This window comes from Myodes glareolus, chromosome 15 (assembly GCF_982192425.1).
Source record: "Myodes glareolus chromosome 15, mMyoGla1.1, whole genome shotgun sequence".
In the NCBI taxonomy this organism is placed as follows: domain Eukaryota; kingdom Metazoa; phylum Chordata; class Mammalia; order Rodentia; family Cricetidae; genus Myodes; species Myodes glareolus.
This window is the reverse complement of record NC_142040.1, coordinates 17,426,163-17,448,072: the sequence shown is the minus strand read 5'-3', so window position 1 is coordinate 17,448,072 and position 21,910 is coordinate 17,426,163. Positions and strand designations below refer to the sequence as shown.

At 37.2% G+C, this 21,910-nt stretch overlaps 1 protein-coding gene and 1 non-coding gene across 2 annotated transcripts; both read right to left on the bottom strand.

The window, feature by feature from the left end:
• Window positions 1–1,270: 1,270 nt before the first annotated feature.
• On the bottom strand, window positions 1,271–21,902 carry Tmem167a (transmembrane protein 167A). The gene is made up of 4 exons (XM_048455882.3): window positions 21,766–21,902; window positions 11,326–11,435; window positions 8,945–8,979; window positions 1,271–3,657 (listed from the first exon to the last, which is right to left on the bottom strand). Exons 1-4 carry the CDS (start codon window positions 21,766–21,768, stop codon window positions 3,587–3,589), a joined length of 219 nt encoding a protein of 72 aa, XP_048311839.1. The 5' UTR covers window positions 21,769–21,902; the 3' UTR covers window positions 1,271–3,586.
• Window positions 10,674–10,807, bottom strand: LOC125414139 (small nucleolar RNA U109). The gene has a single exon (XR_007236160.2). It is a non-coding gene; the product is annotated as a small nucleolar RNA U109 (small nucleolar RNA).
• Window positions 21,903–21,910: the final 8 nt, after the last annotated feature.

Below are 21,910 nucleotides of genomic sequence, written 5' to 3'. Positions count from 1 at the left end.
TTTGGTATCATGGTCACAGTAAAACAGAAGCCAATTATTCAGATACTTAAGGTTTGCAGAGCTGCAGTGGAGATCGTGTGGGTAGTCTTAAGAATCAAACCAGTAAAATATTACCTCCAAACCTATCTTGGCAAGCCCAAACATTAAAGTAGATAAGCTACTCTAGCGTAATGGCCACCCTACACTGCTTTTTTTTAAAATATAAGACAAAACTAGAGGCTTTTGACAATTCATTTTTCATTACATAGCAGATATATGAACTAACCAGAGTAAGATGCTCACTTCCACTTTTAAACATGAATTATTGTTCTCTTTTCTCCAAAAGGTACTGGAATGGCATTTCAGACTATTTTGGAATTAGTTTAGGGCAAAGGAGAAACATTTTGAAGTTATTTCTCAGAAACTAGTCATGACTTCCTGAAGGTCACAAGGGTGATTGCCAGCACCACTTTGAGAACATTTATTACTAGAGAAAAGTAAAGAGTGGCCCCTAAAAAAAATTCAGATTGCAAGAATGGAGTATCTCCCCAAAGGCTTCTGTGCAGCTTAAGTTCTTGATAACTGGAAATATTTTCTGTGCATCCAGGAAATGTAAGCAGAGCACTTTTGGTGTGGGTGTTTGCTTTAACAGTGGGGATTGCTTTTAGCAGATGGAATATGGGATTTTACATGTTTCTGAAAACAACTGGCTAGTTGCCTCTACAAGGTTTAGAGAAATCTCAGGAGAATCCACTCCTGAGATTATCAACATTTTTGTTCATAAACTGAGGGAGATTTTATTATCCTCATGAAGGATTTGTGAGGCAGGAGGGAAAACACTCAACTTCAGTTTTGAAGTAGGTAAAATACATGACTCTCCAGGATATAACACCTGTCCACCTTCATGGTTCAGTGCCACGACAAACTAAGGGACATATAATACCTAACATACCACTGTGCTTTTGCAAAACACTGCCAAGCTCAGCTTATTCCATGTTCTTCTAGAAGTTCTACCCTCAATGAATCATAGCTCTGCATTTGCTCCTAGAATCTGGGGATAATCTCAATAACAAGTGCTAGCACATTATACTTCACATATATTAATCTTTCATTTATATGATGAATACAGAGAAACTACTCATATTTCTATTTTCAGTGTTTATATACCATAAGAACTGTGTAATGTTTCCTGAAATATAAATTATTTACAAGTGCTAAATATTTTTTCACAAATAGCGGCAAAGATTTGCTGGACTTTGTAAACTTGAAAAACTTAATTCATGAAAATATGTGTTATCCGAAGGTATGAGAATAATTTTATTATGAAGATGAAGGAATTTATTATAAATTACATATCCTTACTAACCCCAGTAAGAAATAACTTGAATGGAAACATATAAGGTAGTTTATGGCATAGCTAGAAGAGATATTAGCAAGACACTGAACTGAGTTTAAACTTTTCAAAAATATATGACAAAATTGACAAATAAGTGGCTTCTGACCATCTTGAAGGACTACCTGGAAATAAGACATGTCCCTACCCTGTCAATGGCACAGACGACACTCACCAGGAACCAAACACCAATACAAAACAGATGATGAGACATGGATTAAAGACTCTAGAGCCAATCTGGAGTTTGCTAGCCCCTGGGTCTCAGCGTCCCTTCTCCGGTCAGCTGTGTATTAGTCACTGTGTAGAGGTCAGATGCCTGCAGTGCTCCCTGCTCCTCCACATTCCACTAGAACAGAGCTGAATATTCTGTGGGCTTCACAGCCCTACACCACCCTGTGGCTCGTTAAATACGAGTCAGGGTTTACACATCAAAAACAGCAATTGCTCTTCTTTATCAAATCCTGTACTTTCGCATCAATCCTACACTCTGGAGAGCCCTACGTAAAAAGAGAAGGAAGGCAGGGACAGAAATACGCTGCGACACACAGTTAACCGTCTTAGGTTACCACACATAGTTCAAATTAATTATGTCTTCCTCTCATTTCCACCTACACTGTCTGAAATGTCAAATTAAACAGAACATTTTAGGCCTGATCCTTTATTCTTTCTTTTTATGAGATGTGTGTTAACTTAGGAAAAAACGTTGACAGCACTTCCGGAAAGTTCAGTTGGTAGCAGAGAGGGACAACAGATGGCCACCAGAAATCAGACCTTGGAAGATGACTTACTGTGCACAAATGTGCTGAGGGAGTCCTATTTTTGGGACGTCCTAGAAATCTCTGACCTAATGTAAAGCCCAAGATGCAGTTCAGAGCAGAATAATTGCCATAATCTGAATTCCTGTCCAAAGTAAAATAGACAGGTCTTAACTAGCTATAGACATTCCAAAGATCTTTTTGAAAAAAAAAAATAATCCGAAGAAAACACAAAGCAAGCTTCTCTGATGTCACCCTAACTGCAATCCATGCAGCTTATCTGTAACACCTGGTGGTCCAGCGAGCTTTGTGCCTGTCTGGGCTAGAGTGATGTGCTGCTGAAAAAGGCTTCAAGTTCAGTACTCTGTTTCTACAGAATTTCATTTCTGAGAAAAAGTTTCTTTTATACTTAAACAATAAATGTTATGTGTAGTATATGTTTTCAGGTAGATTAAATTCCTCTTAGCTTTAAAATAGCAATGCAATAAATTCCCACTTCCAAGTGCCTTTTGATACTAAGGCTTCATTCTCAATCTTTGCATATATATACATTACAAACTGCTCAAATTTTTGCTTCAGTGTCAGAGCTGAGAGGTACTTAGAAGATAGTATCTAGACTAAACAGGTATGAAATGTCTTTATCACCTACGAAGTTAGAAAAGAGATTCCAGTTTAAGCTGACAGAAAAGAAACTGTATTTAAAGTTATGCATTAAAAACACAACAAAAACCACATTTGGGATAACTACAACGAATGCTCTATTTGGAAGACCTGACACTAATGAGAATGAAAACCATGTGATATTATTAGTCTACTATTGTTTTACTTGCTTTTTTCCATTCTAAGAATGCTCTTTTTCAGAGAACACCAGCTATATCTTTGACCACACTTGACCATATTATATTAAAGAAATACAGGGTTTTGCTTAAAATATTTTACACCTGTAATAATTTGCCAAGAATAGAGGTATTCTGGTTAGCAATCAAAATGGTTTAAATATGAATGCAATCCATAAGAATAGTAACAACAACAAAAATAGAACAATTTTTTTTTTCCAATAAAAACAGGCCAGTCACTAGAAGGTCTCATTCAGTGAGGACAACATTTTTAAGCCCTAGTGAAAGGAGACTCTGGAATCCACCAACTGTTTGTTCTACTTCGTGGCCTCAAGAAACTTACGAAAAGCAGTCCCAAGACAACAGAATGACATTTGCTGAGAGTAATACTGGAGTGAAAGACTGAGGTTGATTGCTATAATCACATCCTGTGTATTAAACTGTTACACCTTAATTATTTATATAGCTCATTGGTCCAATAGCATAAAAATAGAGAACAGCATCTCGAAATTTATCTCATTTCATGTTCAGAGATAAAAGGGTTAACTATTCTTTCCATTATTTTCTGGAGGCAAGTCTTTGCTTAAAGTCTGATGGCAACCACACGCTGGTTGTTTCTGAAGTTATTGTATGAAGAGGATGCTGAAGGCCATCACTATACAGCATACAGCAACGTAAGGACTCTTGCGTTCACCTGTTGAAAAAAGGAAGACATTCATCTTGGTTGAATGAATGACTAATAAAGATATGATAAGGTTACTACTGAGAGAAGGGAAAACAAGGACCTGGAGGCAACATGAAACAAGCTCAATACAAATTTGATTAACAAGGTGTGCTAAAATTGTAGCCCAACACAAGGCAAAGAACTTAAAGACTCCAAAACAAAGCCATTCTTATCATGTGTTGTTCATGGAAGTTTTCAAGCAACAGGGCACATGTGGAGGTTAGAGGACAAAGAGGAACACTTTGGAGCGGGCTCTTTCTTTCCAACTGTCTATAAATGCTGGATATTGAACTCAGATTACCAGGCAAGTGCAGAACCATCCTACTGGCCCATCATGAGATATTATTATTATTATTCGTAACTCTGTGTAGTTTGCAAGAGTGACCTATGCAGATGACAATGTCACATCTCAATATAAAAAGGCTGGACATGGTTAGCAGTTAAACCTAAGTTACTTCTGAGACCTGTACCTGAAAGTACCAATGCCATGCCCCTGCAGAATTTAGGAGAATGCCAAAGAAATGCTCTCCAGCAACTCAGAGCAAAAGGATAGTCAGGTCTCTTCCTAAAAAATAAAACAAGGAATTTCTCCCTAAGGAATCTAATGCAGAGCATTCAGTAATATATCTTCTTCATATTATGGCACCAGCTCATGACCCTTGTAGTGTTTAGAAGACCAGCAAGATAGCCAATATTAGCCCATTAAAAAAATAGGCATAAGCTCCTCCATAGATGATGACTACTTCTGATACACATGGTACTAAGTCTTTTACAGTCAAACATTCTTTATCTAATCTTTGGGATGAGAAGTATTTCCATTTAAGAGATTTTGAAATACTTGACTAGATTTCATTAGTTGAGCATCCCTAAAAAATTGGAAATTCTCTGAAGCCTGAAACATTTTTGGCATCATTTCCAGTTACAAAATTTCTAAAATCTCAGTATTTCAATAATGTATTAAGCTAAAAGTACGTATTAAACACAATAACTTCTTTAATGAGTCAATTCCACATTCATTTAAAACTGTCCATATTTAGACACTTTTTTTTTGCCCGATTTAAGATCTGATGTCAGCTTGTGAAAGTGTGTTGCTAGCATACAGCCCATGCAGGGGAATTCAATTCGTTGTCATTGTTGCTGTGTTTTTAGTACCCGTAAACTGTACTAATTCAGAGGTAGCAGGCATAAGAAATAAAGCAGCAGTCCCATGGAAACAGCCGAGGTATGTCTGAGCCCTTTGTGAGCCTAAAGATGACTTTGACTAGCCTTACTCAGGTTCTTCCACAACGTGGAAATTCCACTTCCCTATAATTAAGCTCCTTAGTTCCCCTTAGATACTCTTTACCTGGCTCTCATAAATGTCAACCTTGACATCCCTATTAAGTAAAATTCTCAAGGTCACTGTTAATGTTCAGAGCTTTGCTTCTTCAATGTGTCAACACTGATATATTAAAATATTACATCTATTAGAACAGCATGCATTTATTCAGGGCTTTTGCCTGTAATCCCATTCTCCAGGAAGATCACCAGCAGTATAGTCCACAAACATTGAGGCCCTATTCTCAAATCTAAACTGAACCAAACTGAATTGAACTAAACCAACAAAATTCTCAAATTAAACCACAGTAAAGTAAAATAACAACCACAGATTTGGTGTTCTCAAAGTTTTTGTTTTTTAAATTGCCTTTACCCCCGCCCCCAACAGACGTTTAATAGACTGCCTTCTATTAAAGGAGAATCTATAATGAAAAGGTGGTTTTAGAGTAACATTGATTTAACTAAAAAAAAAAATTAAAACCAGAACACACTGGTTTACAATGTTAATTCATTAGGGCTAAATAAAGCCCCTCAAAACACCTCACTGATCCATAAACTTTAGGTAGATGTTATAAAGTCTGTTATTCCTTTCAGGGCTGGTATGTCCACTGCTTAGCATGGTCGCAGGAAACACCCAAAGGGAGCAATTATCCCGGAATTGAGTTTTCCATCTGCTTGGTATTAATTCTTGAGGAAGTTCTTTTCTTTCTCATCTCATGACTTAGAATGCTGTAATTTACAGATGGGTTTCATTTTCATGTTTTTCATTTTCTTAAAAGAGACTACCATGTGGTCAAGCTAGGCATCTTTAGCTGAACTCGAGTAAGAAGGTTGCTTCTTGTCAGGTGGTAGCTTTGTGTAAGTGAGTGGGAAACAGCTGCTGTCATATGATGTGTAACAAGATTAGATGACAGGTCTTCTGCCTCAGTTCCATTACAATTGCACTCTCTCTTTGTGGATATACTGTGTGTCAGAAATAGAGAGCAGCAGGCTCTTGAAAAAATGCATGTCAGCACCAGAATTTTCAAAGCTACTTTGTTAAAAGAAAGCAAATGCTTTCAGATTTTCATAACACTTCTAAGTGAGCCATTCAAGATTGAGGGAAAAGGGGATGTCATATAAATAGCTGCGCATGCACAAAGGAAAGGCAGTTATAACTAGACAGCAAAACGGACCACAATTGAGGGACTCATCAAGACAGGCATATACTATGTCTGACGCTTTAAGTTCTAGTCATAATTATGAGCAAAAAGGACACTTGGGTTGGCTACTAAATAGAACTGTTTATAGGTCTAACTCCTATTTAGAAGAAAGCTAAAACCCTTTATCTTTTCTTTGGGAGTTAGCAACTTTATATAACAGAAAAGGAAAGTTAGCTCTTCAGTGTCACATCTCTGCTATCTCTCCCTGCAGGACACTACTCAGGTTTTTAACTACCTTGTTCTTGGCGATACATTGGTCTATAATATATTTTCTTTTTCAGGGTGACTAGACTGCTGGGCAGTTTGGTTTACACTTACACTTAGTGATGAGTATTAGGTACTGAGGGTGACAGTCTGTTTCTCTTCTTGGTTCCTTTGAAGTGTTCAAGATTTCTTCTTCTATTTTAGGTTTGTACCCATTATTCATGACTGAGTGGCAGATAAGCCTCTATACAAATCTCTATAAATCTAAGGCAGGCCTTTTTAATGTTAGCATCACTGACATCTTGAACTGGAAAATTTTATTGTGATTGGCCATCTATGCATTGTATATTTAGGGAGATCAAAAAAAAACCTATACTCATTATATGTCCCAGACTCTATAGTTTTGACAACAAAAAAAATTGTTGAAGGCATGTTTAATTTTATGAGATACAACACTGTTATCTATAAAATTCATGTCTAAAGAGTACAATAAAGAAACAAAAATTCAAAAAGTTTTAAGTGATAGGATTGGGCTGTAAGTTGAACACATACGCAAGAGTATCCATAATATTCCCTGAATAATAAAACACTTATCTAGGCTACACATATTCTTCTGCCAATTTAAAGCCAGCCATATTTCCTATGAATTCTCATGTTTATTTCCATGGAAGAGAATAAGGCATCATGAAGAACACAGAGGAAGGGAAACTTCATGTAAAAGCACACTTAGTTGTCAGGGGGACAATAATGCTTATCTTCATTCACTCCATCAGAATTATGGCTTTCAATAAGGTATTCTGAGAAATCCTTTGTACTTATCAACTATCCAGAAGACTTAGAAACATGAATAACTTAGCATTAGACTGCTAATTTCTAGTAGGAACTTGCCATTCACCCGAAAGTCCAATGGAAGGAGAAACTTTCCTGGAAGGGAAATGACTAACGAACGATGTCGGACACTCTTAAGTCCAGTTTACACCTCAGCTGTGCTTAGGTGTGTGACACTGGCTCCCAGGACTTCAGAAGAATGTTTAAGTATTCTTCTTTTTCTTCTTCTTCTTCTTCTTTTTTTTTTTTTTGGTTTTTCGAGACAAGGTTTCTCTGTAGCTTTGGAGTTCGCCCTGGAACTAGCTCTTGTAGACCAGGCTGGCCTCGAACTCACCGATGTCTAAGTATTCTTAAGCTTAGTTTGTACTTTGAAACTTTCATCAACCTTGTTTCTTGTTACACACTGACTTCTAAGCTTTCTATATCTCTGAGAAGCTGAACACAGAAACAAAACAGGGGAAAATAGGAACCAGGAACCGGACTTGTAAATTCTAAATCCTAACTCAAGGGTTAAGTGTAGACTATGTGGGCTGTTGATAAACTTGCTAAAAGTAAAAGGCATAAAAAAGGCATACTCGTTAAATTATGAAATTAACTGTGCTTTAACAGAAGAAAGTAGTTACAAGGAAATTCAAGGCTAATAAAATATTGAAATATGACATTAATGTGTATATACATGTATGTTTAAGTACAAACACATGTCATGCAAATATTTCTAAGACAACAAACTTTACTTCAAGTCTAAGTGTCTAAGCACAAACACCACAAAGTATTTTTAATTAGATATGTTAAAGATGATATAGCTGATTATTAAGTTATTATTACTTTTGCACTGCATTTCATTTACTTTCTGATCACTCTGAATTTACATGAATAGTGTCAAATATGAGGATAAAATAAGGAGTCAACCTGATGCATACTTAAAATGCAAATAACCTTTCTATTGTTATTACACGTGAATGAAGCTCATCCTTGGTTACCAAAACAGTATCCATGAGGGCTGGTGAGATGAGTCAGTGGGAAAAAGTGCCTGCCCTCAGGCTCCCCTCTACAGGAACCGTTTGTGTGGAGGAGCAAAGTAACCACTACAAGCTGTGCTCTGAACTTCACACGTACATTGTAGCTTGTAGCATGTGTACCCTCACCCTTACACAAAACAAATATTTAAAAAGTGTACCAAAAGTCTTAAAATACTGATTTATAAATTAACAAAATAGCACACATGATCCAAAAGAGAATGGTATAAACATATGCTATAGATACTATCTGAATTTCCTCCAAGTCCAGAGACATATGGGATGTGATACCTGATTTAAATAGATTAATTCATTTAACTCTAAGTTCCTTATCACTTTCAAGAAGCAGAAAATTAAGTTAATTTAAGCAGTAATTTTGAGAAAATGATACATGAAGATAGTTTTTACATGAGTCTTTGTAATATTCTGGACTTATTTCTTACAGAACATAGCTCTGTGTTTTATTATTTTTCCATATCCCTGTTAATAAAATAGAGTGAAGTTTCCCATTACATCTAGTTTTAAATAGCAAGAAAAAAACAACTGGGAGAATTCTGTAAGTTCTTACAAAAGTACAGAGGATTGAGAAGCCTATATTTGGAAAAGTGACAACTGATTGCCAAGCATATAACATAAATATGGAATCCAATAATTTATAGTTGAAGAAATGAATGCAGATTAGACACTTACCAATTCGGGCACACTTCCAAAATATTCCCAATAGTCTACACAGGATAAAACAGAACAAAAACAATTCCTGATTACTGCAAAAGCCAGTTCATTTCTGTCAATATCACAGAACACTAATTCTACATACAGGACTTTAAGATGTGCTCTCTGGTCAGGAGCCACCAGTTATATATGAAAACTGTGCTGGAAATATCATGAATCAGCACTGGAGAGAAGCTACTATTAACTGGACTATATGTGTGTCAGAGGTCAGAATTAGGGCACGTTAATATGAGAGTGGCTAAAATTTATACAAGGACTCAATGAATTCATTCATGTAACTTCAAGCTCATTGTCACTTTCAAAAGCAGACAAATCACATGTTAATTTAAGTAGTAATTTTGAGAAAATTATACATGAAGATAGTTTTCAGATGCGCTTTTGTAATCTACTACAATATTTATTTCTTACAAATTATAGCTCTGTTTCATTAATCTATAACTCTAGGAGCAGTCCTTATATGTGCTAGTCAACAAGAAAACATACATAAATGTACGGTTACATTTTAATATAATGAAAATTATTGGTTTAGGTGGGAATAAGCATGAGTGTATTAAGTGTGACATTTAAGACAAATATTCCAGGAATAACAATTAAGATGAAGATGTTCTTTTATATTCCATGAATATGAGAATTATGATTTAAATATACACACATAAATGGACATATCACTTATTTGGAATACATAAAAAGCAACAGCTTTGGCAAAAGCAAATGAGTCATCAACAGAAAAATTTGAAAAAAAAAAACAGTACAGCTGTTTTGAGGTATTATACATACCTGTAACTATGTTTGTCTATGTTTAGAATTATGTTTGTAAACAGAGTACTAATTTCATGGCTTCCAGAGCAGCACCCATGCTTGGAGAACTCCATGAGGAGTCTGCAGAACAGCAACAGGCTGTGCACAGTGATGTGCACTGAAGGAATATGGGGCAGGAAATCTAGGCATTACTCATTTTGGCTTTTTCACCCAAAAATAGAAACTGAGGTCACCCTTGCAAAACCATGTGTGTTTGATTCTCGGCACCTATGGGTCACAGAGTAAGATATCTAAAGCACCTTCATGGGAAACTCAGGACCCTGAACAGTTTGAAATCACCAGGCCACAAAAGGCAGGTCTCTCAAGTCTAGTCTAGGAACAAGGAGCTTTTACTCTGGACTTAATTCAGACCTATCCAGCAGTGAGCTGTTTCAGAGAATTTCCTATGGCATGCCTCTGAACATCTAGATTGCTGTTTATTTTATTTTTTTAAAAGAACTTTGTTAGTTGCGACAAACCACTACAATCTGTTGCTTAATTTCTATGGCTTGAATGTGTATGCTTCTACTGACAGTGCTGTAAGTTCAGGGAACTAGGAAGACGCTGTCTAAGGAGCAGTCCTTCAGTGCAGCCCTGGTCTAGACCATTTGAAACAGTTTGTAGAAAATGGAGTTAAACGTAAATGGTCAAGTCATCAAAAATGCATTGCAGACAGTGAGTTAACTCCACCCAAGCATGGTAAACACAATGACAAATCTCTTATGAGTCTCAGAGAAAATGTGTAAAGGAAAGAAAATCAAATAATCACTTTTACAGAAAAGTAGGTTTTATTTATAATCAAGTAAAATTGTTTCTAATCATACACACAACTGATCCTATTAGTTTATATTTTGAAATGTAAAAACATGAAAGCTTTTTTGGGGACCTTTAATGTAGGAGAAATATACTACTACTAACCTCTACTGTAAGGTTGGTAGCCCTGAAAACTCCTTGATCAATGTAGCATGTTATGGATACATTCCTACTCCCAAAGAGAAGAGGGGCAGACATGTCCACATGCAACTTCCCTTTGAAGAGAAATTTCATGACAGCGCTAGAAAAGTAAAAATGCTCAATTCTAACTTCAGTAGTGACTACTTTGTAAGATCAAACTCCTATTTTATTAGGCCTTACTTATTATATTACAATTCCAATTAACTGATTACAATAAAAAGCTAAAAATCATGTACAATAGGAGCTCAGAGAAGTGGGTGGAAAGGGGAAAACCATGTCTACAAAGTTAACAGGGCATTGTCATAACAGTTGATGGATATTTAGCATGTCTCACCTTCAGTCAGATAAATCTTTAGTCCACTTTTATTCAGTATGTGAAATTTCAAGCCACACTAGATCATTTTTGAAGTTTACTCATTAATATAGTAAGATACTACAAATAATTTAGAGCTTTAAAGCATGAAGAAAATGCAAAAAGTTATTCAAAACTATGTTATAAATAGAATTAAACTGTCTAATGACTCTCATGGTAATTTACATTTGATGCTGGTGAGAACTGTCTTGACCCAATATCATTAGGAACATACCCAGTTTTATTTCTGTCCAGGAGGCTGGGTGCCAAGGATCGGATATAAGCACACGTACATATAAGCAGCAAGATTACAGTCAACAGACTCTGAAAATTGAAAATGGCAGACTATAAAGAGAAAGAGAGAAAAAAAACAAAAACAAATTAATATCACAAGAGAAATTTCCTATCCAAAAAATGCCAGACAATTCCACATTACAGGCAAACACGATGTACAACATGCAAACAGCATCATGAAGTCTTTAAAGGTGTACTTTCCTTCCATTCTTTAAAGTAAAGAATGCAGGAGCTGCAGCAGAAATGTAAATCCATGAACCTGAATGTCATGGATTCAAACCACCAGAGCCAGTGGACTCTGTATATAGTGAAGGCAGATGGTCAAGGCGTACAGAGTACCAGACAGAGGACAGGTGGTTTCCACACTGCCAGCGGCTGGCGGTGTGAGCCCCGGGGACCATTAAGTCTTGGCCTTCATTTGGCATTTACAAATCTGAGCAGAGTCAGGCAGAAAGATTAAATACCGACTAAAGTTTCTTTCAACTGAGCTTTTTGCTTGGGATAAGCATATTTTAAAAATATGAAATTATGTTCCAAGCCCTGATAAATATTAAGATTATTAGACATTGGTGAAAGAAAAGCACCTGCCCTTCCTTTTCAGTTACTCGTTATGTAACAGTGCCTTCTTCTATAGTAAAGTTTTAATAGGAATCCTAAGAATTATATATTTAAAGAGGCAAACAGGTAATGAGCTTCAAGTCTAAAAAAAAAAAAACCACTAGAGTTTGGTTTATTTCATTCAATATTCAGGTCCTCTACAAGACAACAAATGCCCTTAACTGCTCCATCCTCTCAGTCCAGCTCTGTCAGCAAGGCTCCCTGAGCCCAGCTGTCCTCCCTCTGCATTCCCGCGGTTCTTCTAATGCCTAGGCTCCTCTGGAACTAGAGATCCCTCAGCCTTTGCTCTCAAGTGCTGGGATTCCAGGGGCACTTTTCCTTAGGAACCTTTTCTATGCCTCACATAGCAACTGACACTTCCGCTATACAAGGCCACTCCGGAAATGTGAACACTGCACAGACAGTCAATCTCTAATATCTGGCAACGTGTCTGAAGCACAGTGCAAACCCAAAGAAGAGATGTTTCACTCAAGACACTTTTAAGAAGCTGCAAGAACATCATATAGTATGATAAAAACTCTAACAGACACTTCCATTAGGAGGCACATAAAATACATCAATCCCAGTCAGCAGTCAACAGTATGCCTACTTAGTAAATTTTGAATCAAAATTAGAAGATTTTTTTTCTTTCTTTTTTTTTGGTTATTCAAGACAGGGTTTCTTTGGCTATCCTGGAACTCGCTTTGTAGACCAGGATGGTCTCAAACTCAGAGACTCTCCTGCCTCTGCCTCCCAAGTGCTGGGATTAAAGGTACCTACCACCACAGTCAGACTAGATTTCTTAAAAAACAGGAGGAATACATCATAATTATTTTTCAAAAATTGCTACTTGTAAGTGAGGTTCATTTGAAAATCTCAGAAGCTAGAGAAAATGCTATGAACTTCAAGAGATAAGTCAGGTAAGAGAAACACATGGTCAAAATGCAACACATAAATAACCTTCAGAATAATATTATTAACCAAATGAAAAATGAAACAGAAAAAAAAGACAATAAAGAGGAACTAGAGCAAAGCCTTCAGATTTCTAAGCTTAAAAAGAATTACATTACAGTAGGAACAAAGGCAGTTTTCGGAGGAAAAAACCTACAAACCCAAACAACTACCTTAACACACATGTAAGGCCTTTGTATAATTAGGATCAACTGATAAAGTTCTCAGTTCTGAAGCTAAGGCTGTGAAGCTAACCTATAAAATGAACTTAATACCAACACATGACTTCTGAAACAGACAGTGATTCTCAAGCTTATATATGAAAAAAAAAATGGACAGAATAATTTTAAGAAAACTATTTTTCTTAAATTGCCAGGCATTACTAAAATTATTTTTACATATTTCAATAAATAAGACATTACTGAAAAATGCAAAAATTGCAGATTATTAACCAATAGTGCTCAGCGTGTGCAAGTTTATGGATTTGTAGTTGCACGTACGTATGGTGGCGAGAGGCTGGAGTTCAGCATTGTCCTTCCACTCTCCACCTTCATTTTTAAGGCATGATCGCTCATGAAACTTGGGCTTTCCTACTTCAGCTAAACCAGCTCAACAGGGAGTTTCTGAGACTCTTCTATCTCTCTGCCTTTCCATTCATGGGATTATAGGCCCACTTTTAAAAATATTGACACGGGGTTGAATTCAGGTTCTCATGCTTGCCTGTTAAGCAATCTACCAACCCTATCCCCACTTACTAATATAACTAGTGACAAAAATGAATATATAAAATTCTGGCAAGAACTGGGCAGACAGAATGCAAGATCTCAATGCTAGTATAGTCTTAGATCTATAAACATTGATTCAAAGTGGGAAAATAAGGATGACTGTGGGTGGACTTTATTAGTGAGTGGCAAGTGTAAATTTTAAGGTCTGCAAAGGATGAACAAAAACACTTATAATAGCCATTTTAATACTTGTTTTCCTGTGTAAAGATTTTGCTCACTTACAAAGCAAAGGTGGTATTTAATATGCATTGGCTTTTAATTAAATTTGGTTTTAAGTTGATGTCTGTGAAGCCAAATGGTTAAAATACTGCCACAGTGGCTGTCTTTCAAAGATCATTTGACATGCACATGAATAGATAACTAATTAAAGTATAGATCAGGAAGTGTGGCACCTCGCTAAACCGCTAAAAAAAAATGAAGAACTTAAATGGAAAAATGTTGTTTCTAAGTTTTCTTTATGACAGCATCCCATTTACTCTCTAGGTAAACAACAATATGCATATTTAGGGTTCACTCTGGGAAATAAAGTTGACACTAAGGATATAAAGTTAAACTGCACGAATCTTTCCTTATTCGGAGCTCATAACTAACAACTACTGACATTCACCTGGTTTTACTATTTTTAATAATTTATTTTATTTGCATTGGTGTTAAGGTGTCAGATGCCCTGAAATGGAGTTACAGACAGTTGTGACCTGCCATGTAGGTGCTGGGAATTGAACCTGGGTCCTCTGGTAGAGCAGTGATCTTAACTGCTGAGTCATCTCTCCAGTCCTCACCTGGTATTCTTTTACACTATGACCTTCACATCCATCATAGTTATTATATTTTTATGTTACAGATGACAAACACACACCCCAATTATCCGATTAGAAAAAGATGAATATTTTCTTTTTTTTAAAAGAAACATTTTTTAAAATATTTATTTTATTTATTATGTATACAGTATTCTGTCTGTGTGTATGCCTGAGAAGAGGGCACCAGACCTCATTACAGATGGTTATGAGCCACCATGTGGTTGCTGGGAATTGAACTCAGGACCTTTAGAAGAGCAGGCAATGCTCTTAAGCGCTGAGCCATCTCTCCAGCCCAGATGAATATTTTCAAAACTAAACATGTAGCACCAGCAAGAGATGGCTTGGAACCCTGGGGATCAACACAGGTTTTCAAAAGAAAAGCCTTAATAAGAAAGCAAATACATGTTAATCTACAAAGGACTTCATTTAGAAGGAACAAGAATATGGTAGGTTCCAGAAGACACAACACAGCAGTGTGTGTGTGGGGGGGGGCGAGCTCGTTAAGAAATTTCAGAATTAACACTTATATTAAACCAAGGATTCTAGTGGTAAAATGGCTAGTTTTACAAAGTAGGTTCACTATCTTCCTAATGGGGTATCTAAATTAAGATTTCACCATGTATCCTCTTTTATCCCTGAAAGCCTTTAAAAATATGCTCAATTGTAAGACACTGAAGTTGGTCTCTGTGTGTGTGTGTGTGTGTGTGTGTGTGTGTGTGCGCCTGCGTGCGTGCGTGCACACAGGGAGTAGAGTTGCCCATGAAATGCTGAGTATACAAAAAGCTCATCTTAGCCTCCTTTTTCTCTTCCTGTGTTTAAAGTTTTCATAATAAAAGATAAAACAACACTCACCATCATGTCTATTATTAAGAGGAATGTGTGTATATATAATTTGTATGTGTACAGTCATTTACAAATGAAAGTTGTTTACATGTACAAAATGCATGATATATACAACTTTGTTCAGGGATTTAAGAAGTTTATATTTTAAACAGATAATAGTAGATGGTAAAGTCTTTCAGATGAACTTAGACTCTGGTCAAGATTGTTTTTTAAGTTATGGACATTGGCCTGTTACCTGTAACATTTCTCCCAATGATTAGCATCTGCTGTCTACTGATGCAACTTACTCTCTGGGTTAAAAGATGCCCTTATTTAGTAGAAATAAGATTTCCACATAAAAATCTTAATAAGAGAAGAATGGGAGCTAAACAAAGATAGCACATAACAAAATAAAAAGATGTAAATTTCACTAAAAGGCATTACTGAGAAAAATCAATTTAGATTAAACCACTGAGTATATGATTTTGCTAATTATCCAAGAGAAGTATACAAACTGTTGTGAATTTATATTTATTTGTTAAAGGCATTTCAGAGAAATGAGCAAAGACAAAAATATTATTCCGATTATGCAAACGGCCTACGTTGTGAAGGCCTAAGGTAATTTCTACCTAGTATTCACATTTACCACTTTCTGCAACTCCAATGTTCTATCAAGACCCAACTTTGAAGGTGCTCACACCTTGAAAAGGGTATACTGTTCTCATTCTAATATATACAATATATACACTTTCAAGAGGTATGTATAGCTGAGTAGGCAAACTTGCTAATTGAAAACTCTAGATATTCAACGACTCTACAATTTAAAACAGTAATTATAAGACATGCTAATTATCAAGGGGTCAAAAATACATATGCTCTTGTGTAATGATTTGCTAATTACTAACTTCTTTGGTCTTTTTACTTTTTAAAGTCCATAGGTAATATAAGTAAACTGAGATAGTTACAGGTATCAAAGTAAAATACAAAACCTTCACTGTGTTCTGAACTCTTCATTCCTAGAGCAATGGTTCTCAACCTTCCTAACGCTGCAACTCTTTAATATTTAATACTCGTGTTGTGGTGACCTCCTAACCATAAAGTTATTTTCATTGCTACATCATAACTGTATAATTTTGCTACTGTTACGAATCATAATGCAAATATCTGAGATACAGGATATCTGATGTGATCCCCAAAGGGAAACCACTGCCCTAGAGTAACTAGAAGATGATCACTGTTATATCTTAATACATAAAGAGACTCTGGCCATCTTTCCACACATCAACATGTATTTATGCAGATATTGTTTTTAATGGGATGCTGTCATAAAGAAAACTTAGAAACAACATTTTTCCATTTAAGTTCTTCATTTTTTTTAGCGGTTTAACGAGGTGCCACACTTCCTGATCTATACTTTAATTAGTTACTTGTAAAAAGAAATATTTTGTCAACCCTGATGTGCACACTGTCTCCAAACCTCACTCTTAAAGACAACAATAAACTATGCTTGCACAGGTGGAGGTATTCTTTAATGGGCTGGAGGTGAGAGAAGGGGAGTATCGGAAATGCTGGGTCAAAACAACTTATTGATCTTTCTCCCCCAAGATAATGAAAATTTGGATGCAAAGTCTGTTGCTACATATGATTAGAAACATTCGTATGTGTGTGCAGGCAATGTTTTTGCATGGTGTGCATTCTACCTACCACATCTATAAATGTTTCCTTTTCATAAAGAAGCATCAAATGACATTCCCTTGAAACAGGGCTGCCTGTCCCATTTACTGAAACACAGTATCAAACACAATAGTAACCCTTAGACTTGTGGGATACAGAACCCCTTCTTTGACCTTAGATCACTTACAATTGTGCACTTCACTTTAAAACACAGTATTAGAGACTACCCCAAATTATTCTCTTCTTAAGCTCTTCAATTGTAACTCTCCATTGCAGACTTATCACCAACCATAACTAACCAGAGCTTCCAATAGTTTGGAACAACTATGTTGGTTCCTTGAGTTAAAGCAGCCAGATGAGAAGCTACTCGATAATCTTTCGGAAGTGCAATTACTTAAGTAGTGAAATAATGAAAGGGTCCAAAGGCATTCTTATTTCAAGTCATTCCTGTATGCTAAAGCTATATCCACCAAGTTTGGAAATGGGAGCTTGCTCTAGAATTATAAGTGAAAGCAGCCTGGGCATTTGTTAATAGAACTTTTAAATTAGAAATCTTAAGAAACCACCTCTAAACATTAGAAATATGGAGTTGGGAATAGTTGGGACCAAACAAAAACTACAAAAATCTTAAAAAAAAAAACCACAGGGAAATACATTAGTAAAGTAGGCACTCTACCTCTGATGATTGGTTACTAATAAGATTTAATTGGCAGAAAGGATGCTTTAACTTACAGGATTTTCCTAAGTACTGGATCACTGTGCTCCTTGCAGATTTATTTTTAGCATCAGCATAATAGAATGTTCAGCCTAATAGCTGAGAAAGAAGCTTCTTTTTGTGTAATACTGTCTTAGTTTCAAATGTTTATTGCTCACATTTAAACTAAATTTTTATTGACATTAATTCCTCCAGCTTAACTCCAAGAACACATTAAATTAAGAGTTAATCTATAAGGATGACCCCAGCCAAGATACCAAGAAACAGAGATACACAGCCTGAACTGGTAATCTCCTGTGACCTGGGCAAGACTTCCAATAGAGGAACTGGGACACCAACCCAGCCACATAACCTTCAACCTACAATCTATCCTACCTATGAGATGTGCTGGGGTTAAGAGTGGAATAGAGATTGTGGGTGGCCAACCAATGACTGTTCCATCCTCAGACCCATGCTAAGAGAGTGAGCCCACCACTGACACTGTCTGCAATACCAGGACCCAGAGTTGGATGGTCCAGAGACCTAGGACAGAACCAAACACAACTGGACAAAAAAAAAATGTGAACGTAACGATGCCTAACTATATTTTGCTATACTCAGAGATTGGTGCCTAGTCCAACTGTTATCAGTTTCCATTAATCAATGATGAAAACAGATGCAGAGACTCACTCACACATTAGGCTGAGCTCAGGGAATCTTGCTGAAGAGAGGTAGAAAGGATTATAGGAGCCAGAGGGGTCAAGGACATCACAAGAAAACCCACAAAATCAACTAAGCTAGGCTCATAGGAATTTAGAATCTGAACCAATAACCAGGGACCTCATAAGAGACTGAACCAGGCATTCTGTATATATGTGACAATTGTAGTTTGATCTTCTTGTGGGACTCCTAGCAGTGGGAGCAGGAGCTGTCTTTTACTCATGTGCTGGCTTTTGGAACCCCATTCCTTATATTGGGTCACATTGCCCTGCCTTAATACAAGGGGAGGTGCTTAGTCTTACTGTAGCTTGATATGCCATGTTTTGGTGATACGTATGGGATCCTGCCCTTTTCTGAAGAGAAATGAAGGAGGAAAGGATATAAGGGAAACCTTGGTCAGGATAAATAAATAAACAACAAAAAAAAATTAAGCGTTAAACACCAAAGACAAAAATTTAAAACACTAGCTAGACTTCTTTGTTTGACATAAAACTAGTTTGTTTTTTCCCTTAGGGTAGAGAAGACCACAGAAATCAACACCCCTAACCCAATTATGATAAAATATATATCATACTGTGAAAATAGGTCAGCATTTTATAATTTGCAAACCTTGGTCAGGTCAGCATTTTCCAACTAGATTCTACTTAGCAATTAATATGTACTATTGTCCGTTAAAAATGGGAACCACAAAATGGAGATAAATATTAGCTCCAAATACAAAAACACCCAATCTACACAGGTGACCCAAACTGACTGAATACATGCATGCCCTTCAGGACCAGATGCTATTACACATATGACTACTTGGCACATACATTTATCTTCGAACAAATCAACATTTCTCCTCAATTGCATTTGCTCTAACTAGCTCTGTTTCAGAAGCGCATAAAGACTTTATTTACTCATTTTGCACTGCAGAACTCTGACTATGAGTGAAGCCAGGGTTCAGAGTTCATACACCTCAGGCAGTGTCAGTAGTTCTCTAGTCCAAAGGTGGAACTAATACTCGATAGCTTTAAAAATGAAATCTTCATAGGACACCTCGATAAAATGATTGAAAAGATATTCTGAAGGGTAAAAAAGCAAATCCTACTATGAGAAAATATATTTTGCAATCAAGAAAAGACAATCAAATGGTAAAACAGAAAAGCTGAATGCTGGGCGCTGGCTATGTATCACTGGCTCCTCTATAGAATTTCTCAAAACTTTAAACACAGCAACTCCTCAAATTTAGACTTAAAGAAACTACAACCTCTGGGAACTCAAAAGTATTTATTAGCAGTTAAGTACTCTGAGAGAAGATCACTGCACCTACACTACACTTTATACACCATGTGCAATGGATTTCAGAGTTAAGTTCATGGAACATTTTCATAAGATCAAATTTACTTTTGTAACACTAAAGATACATGCTTTTCTCCTGTTCTTTTTATTGTCAATACAACAAGAACTATCACCTAAATGTTTCTCTCACAAACCTGCCTTTACCTCTTGGATTTCCTGTGTGAATAATGACATCTTTGACCAGTAGGAAGGACCAGGATATACGGTGACTAAAGGAGCTGCTATGTTTAAGCCTTACCTTCAACGTCATATACATATATAATCAAGATGATCTTGGGTGGGCAATATAGCTAATCCTTTTTGCATGTTAAAATATTTATGTCTAGTAATATCTCTAATAAAACATTGCATAGAATTATATTTTCTTATAACACTTAAAAAAAGTAAAACTTGTAGATTAAAAAAGTCCCATAGCTCAATAATGCTATCACGTATCCTTCCATAGCCATTCTACACAAATAAGACCATGTACAATTCACCCTTCAATGTGGGTTATGCCTACGTGGAGTCAACAAATCAGAGATTGAAAAAAGAAACTTGCGCATCTACACAAAACACAAGTGACATTAAGATAAACCCAAGGCCCGGCTTTACTTACTAGGTATGAGAGCTGAGGCAGCTCAGTCACCCTACTTTTCAGCTCCTTTACCTGTAAATATCTCAGAAGTGGGAGCTTAAAGCAAGACAAGGCTTAGGAACTCTTTAAAACAGAACTTGATACAGACCAAGTACTAATAAACAAAAGCTTTTTTTGTTTTTTGAAAAAGTTAAAACACTATCAGTCTTAACCGATCTTTGTGTGTTCTATGTACAAAGTTATTCTACTTCAGTTTCTTGGTAAAGAGGTAAGAGAGCATTTATCTAAGTTTAGTAACACCGTATTATCAACATCCTTAGGGCTAAGTGCATGTTATTGTGTGGTAGGCAGCAAAACAGGCTGCAATGGACACTAAAATATTAATCCAGAGAACAAAAATGTGCCAATCAATGCTACCTCCTTCCCCAGGTGCTAATCTTGTTTAGGAAAGAAACTCCAATTTATGAACAAACCTTGACAAATTGTCAAGAGAGCAGGAAGGACGAACTGAGCTTTTGACCACTGTTCTAAAGGCTGTATACTGTAGATGATGCTGGAGCAACTCCTGGGAACTCAAATTCGGTATCTCTTCACCATGGAATCCCGGTTGGGGGGAGGGAGATCATGGCTGCTTTTCAGATGATAATACCTGCTTTCACTAGGAATATGCTTATAGACGGTTTCTAAATTCACCTAAGTGAGGTGCAGGGTTCCTTGCCTTGAACTTCGTTGTGGTTGCTATTTTCTTATTTGCACTGAAAGCTTTCCTGAGGTCTAAACTATTAAACCATCATTAACACTAAGATGAAATCCCAGGATCCCGGCCAGACATTACTACGAGGAAGCACATTAAGCTTCTACAAGACAGATCCAACTTTGCAGGGAACTCGAATCATTAAAACATCCGTTTGCAAAGAAGCACCATTACAACTGAAATAATGGTGTAGAAGAGGCCCTATCTCAGAGTTTTGGATTCAACAGGTAGCACAGAAGGTGTAGGAGCTACAGTTAAGAAAAAGCAACAATCTATTAATTACCACTGTAAGATGCGGGCTGGGTGATAACACGGAGCACATAAAAGGAAGGGGAAAAGGAAACTGAAAGTAGCGTCTGAGAGTACATGTCCACAGATGTATGTAACCGACCGGCCGAACATGCCACCGCAACTGTACTAAACAGCTCAGCAAGGCGGCCTCTTCGCGAGGGGCAGAGCCCATCACCACCCGCGCTCTCCCTCCGGCTCTCGGCCTGATGCTCCGGGACGAGCCTCAGAGCCGCACGACTCCTCGGCCTGTGCACCGCCGGGTCCCGGAGAACCTGGCTCCCGTGCCCCACAGCACCCGCACCATCCCCGGCGACCACCGCGAGCCCGCAGCCCCTCCATGAAGCTCAACCGCGGCCCTGCAGCCCAGGTTCTTACCATAGTGAGGCCGGTGCTGGTCCAGCCACATCACCCTTCCGGGCCGGGGCGGAAGAGGACGCCCGCCCGCGGCGCTTCCCGCTCTCTCCGGCCGCCCGGTTGGACCTATCGCGGCGCCTCCGCCCAGCCTGCGCCATCCCGACTC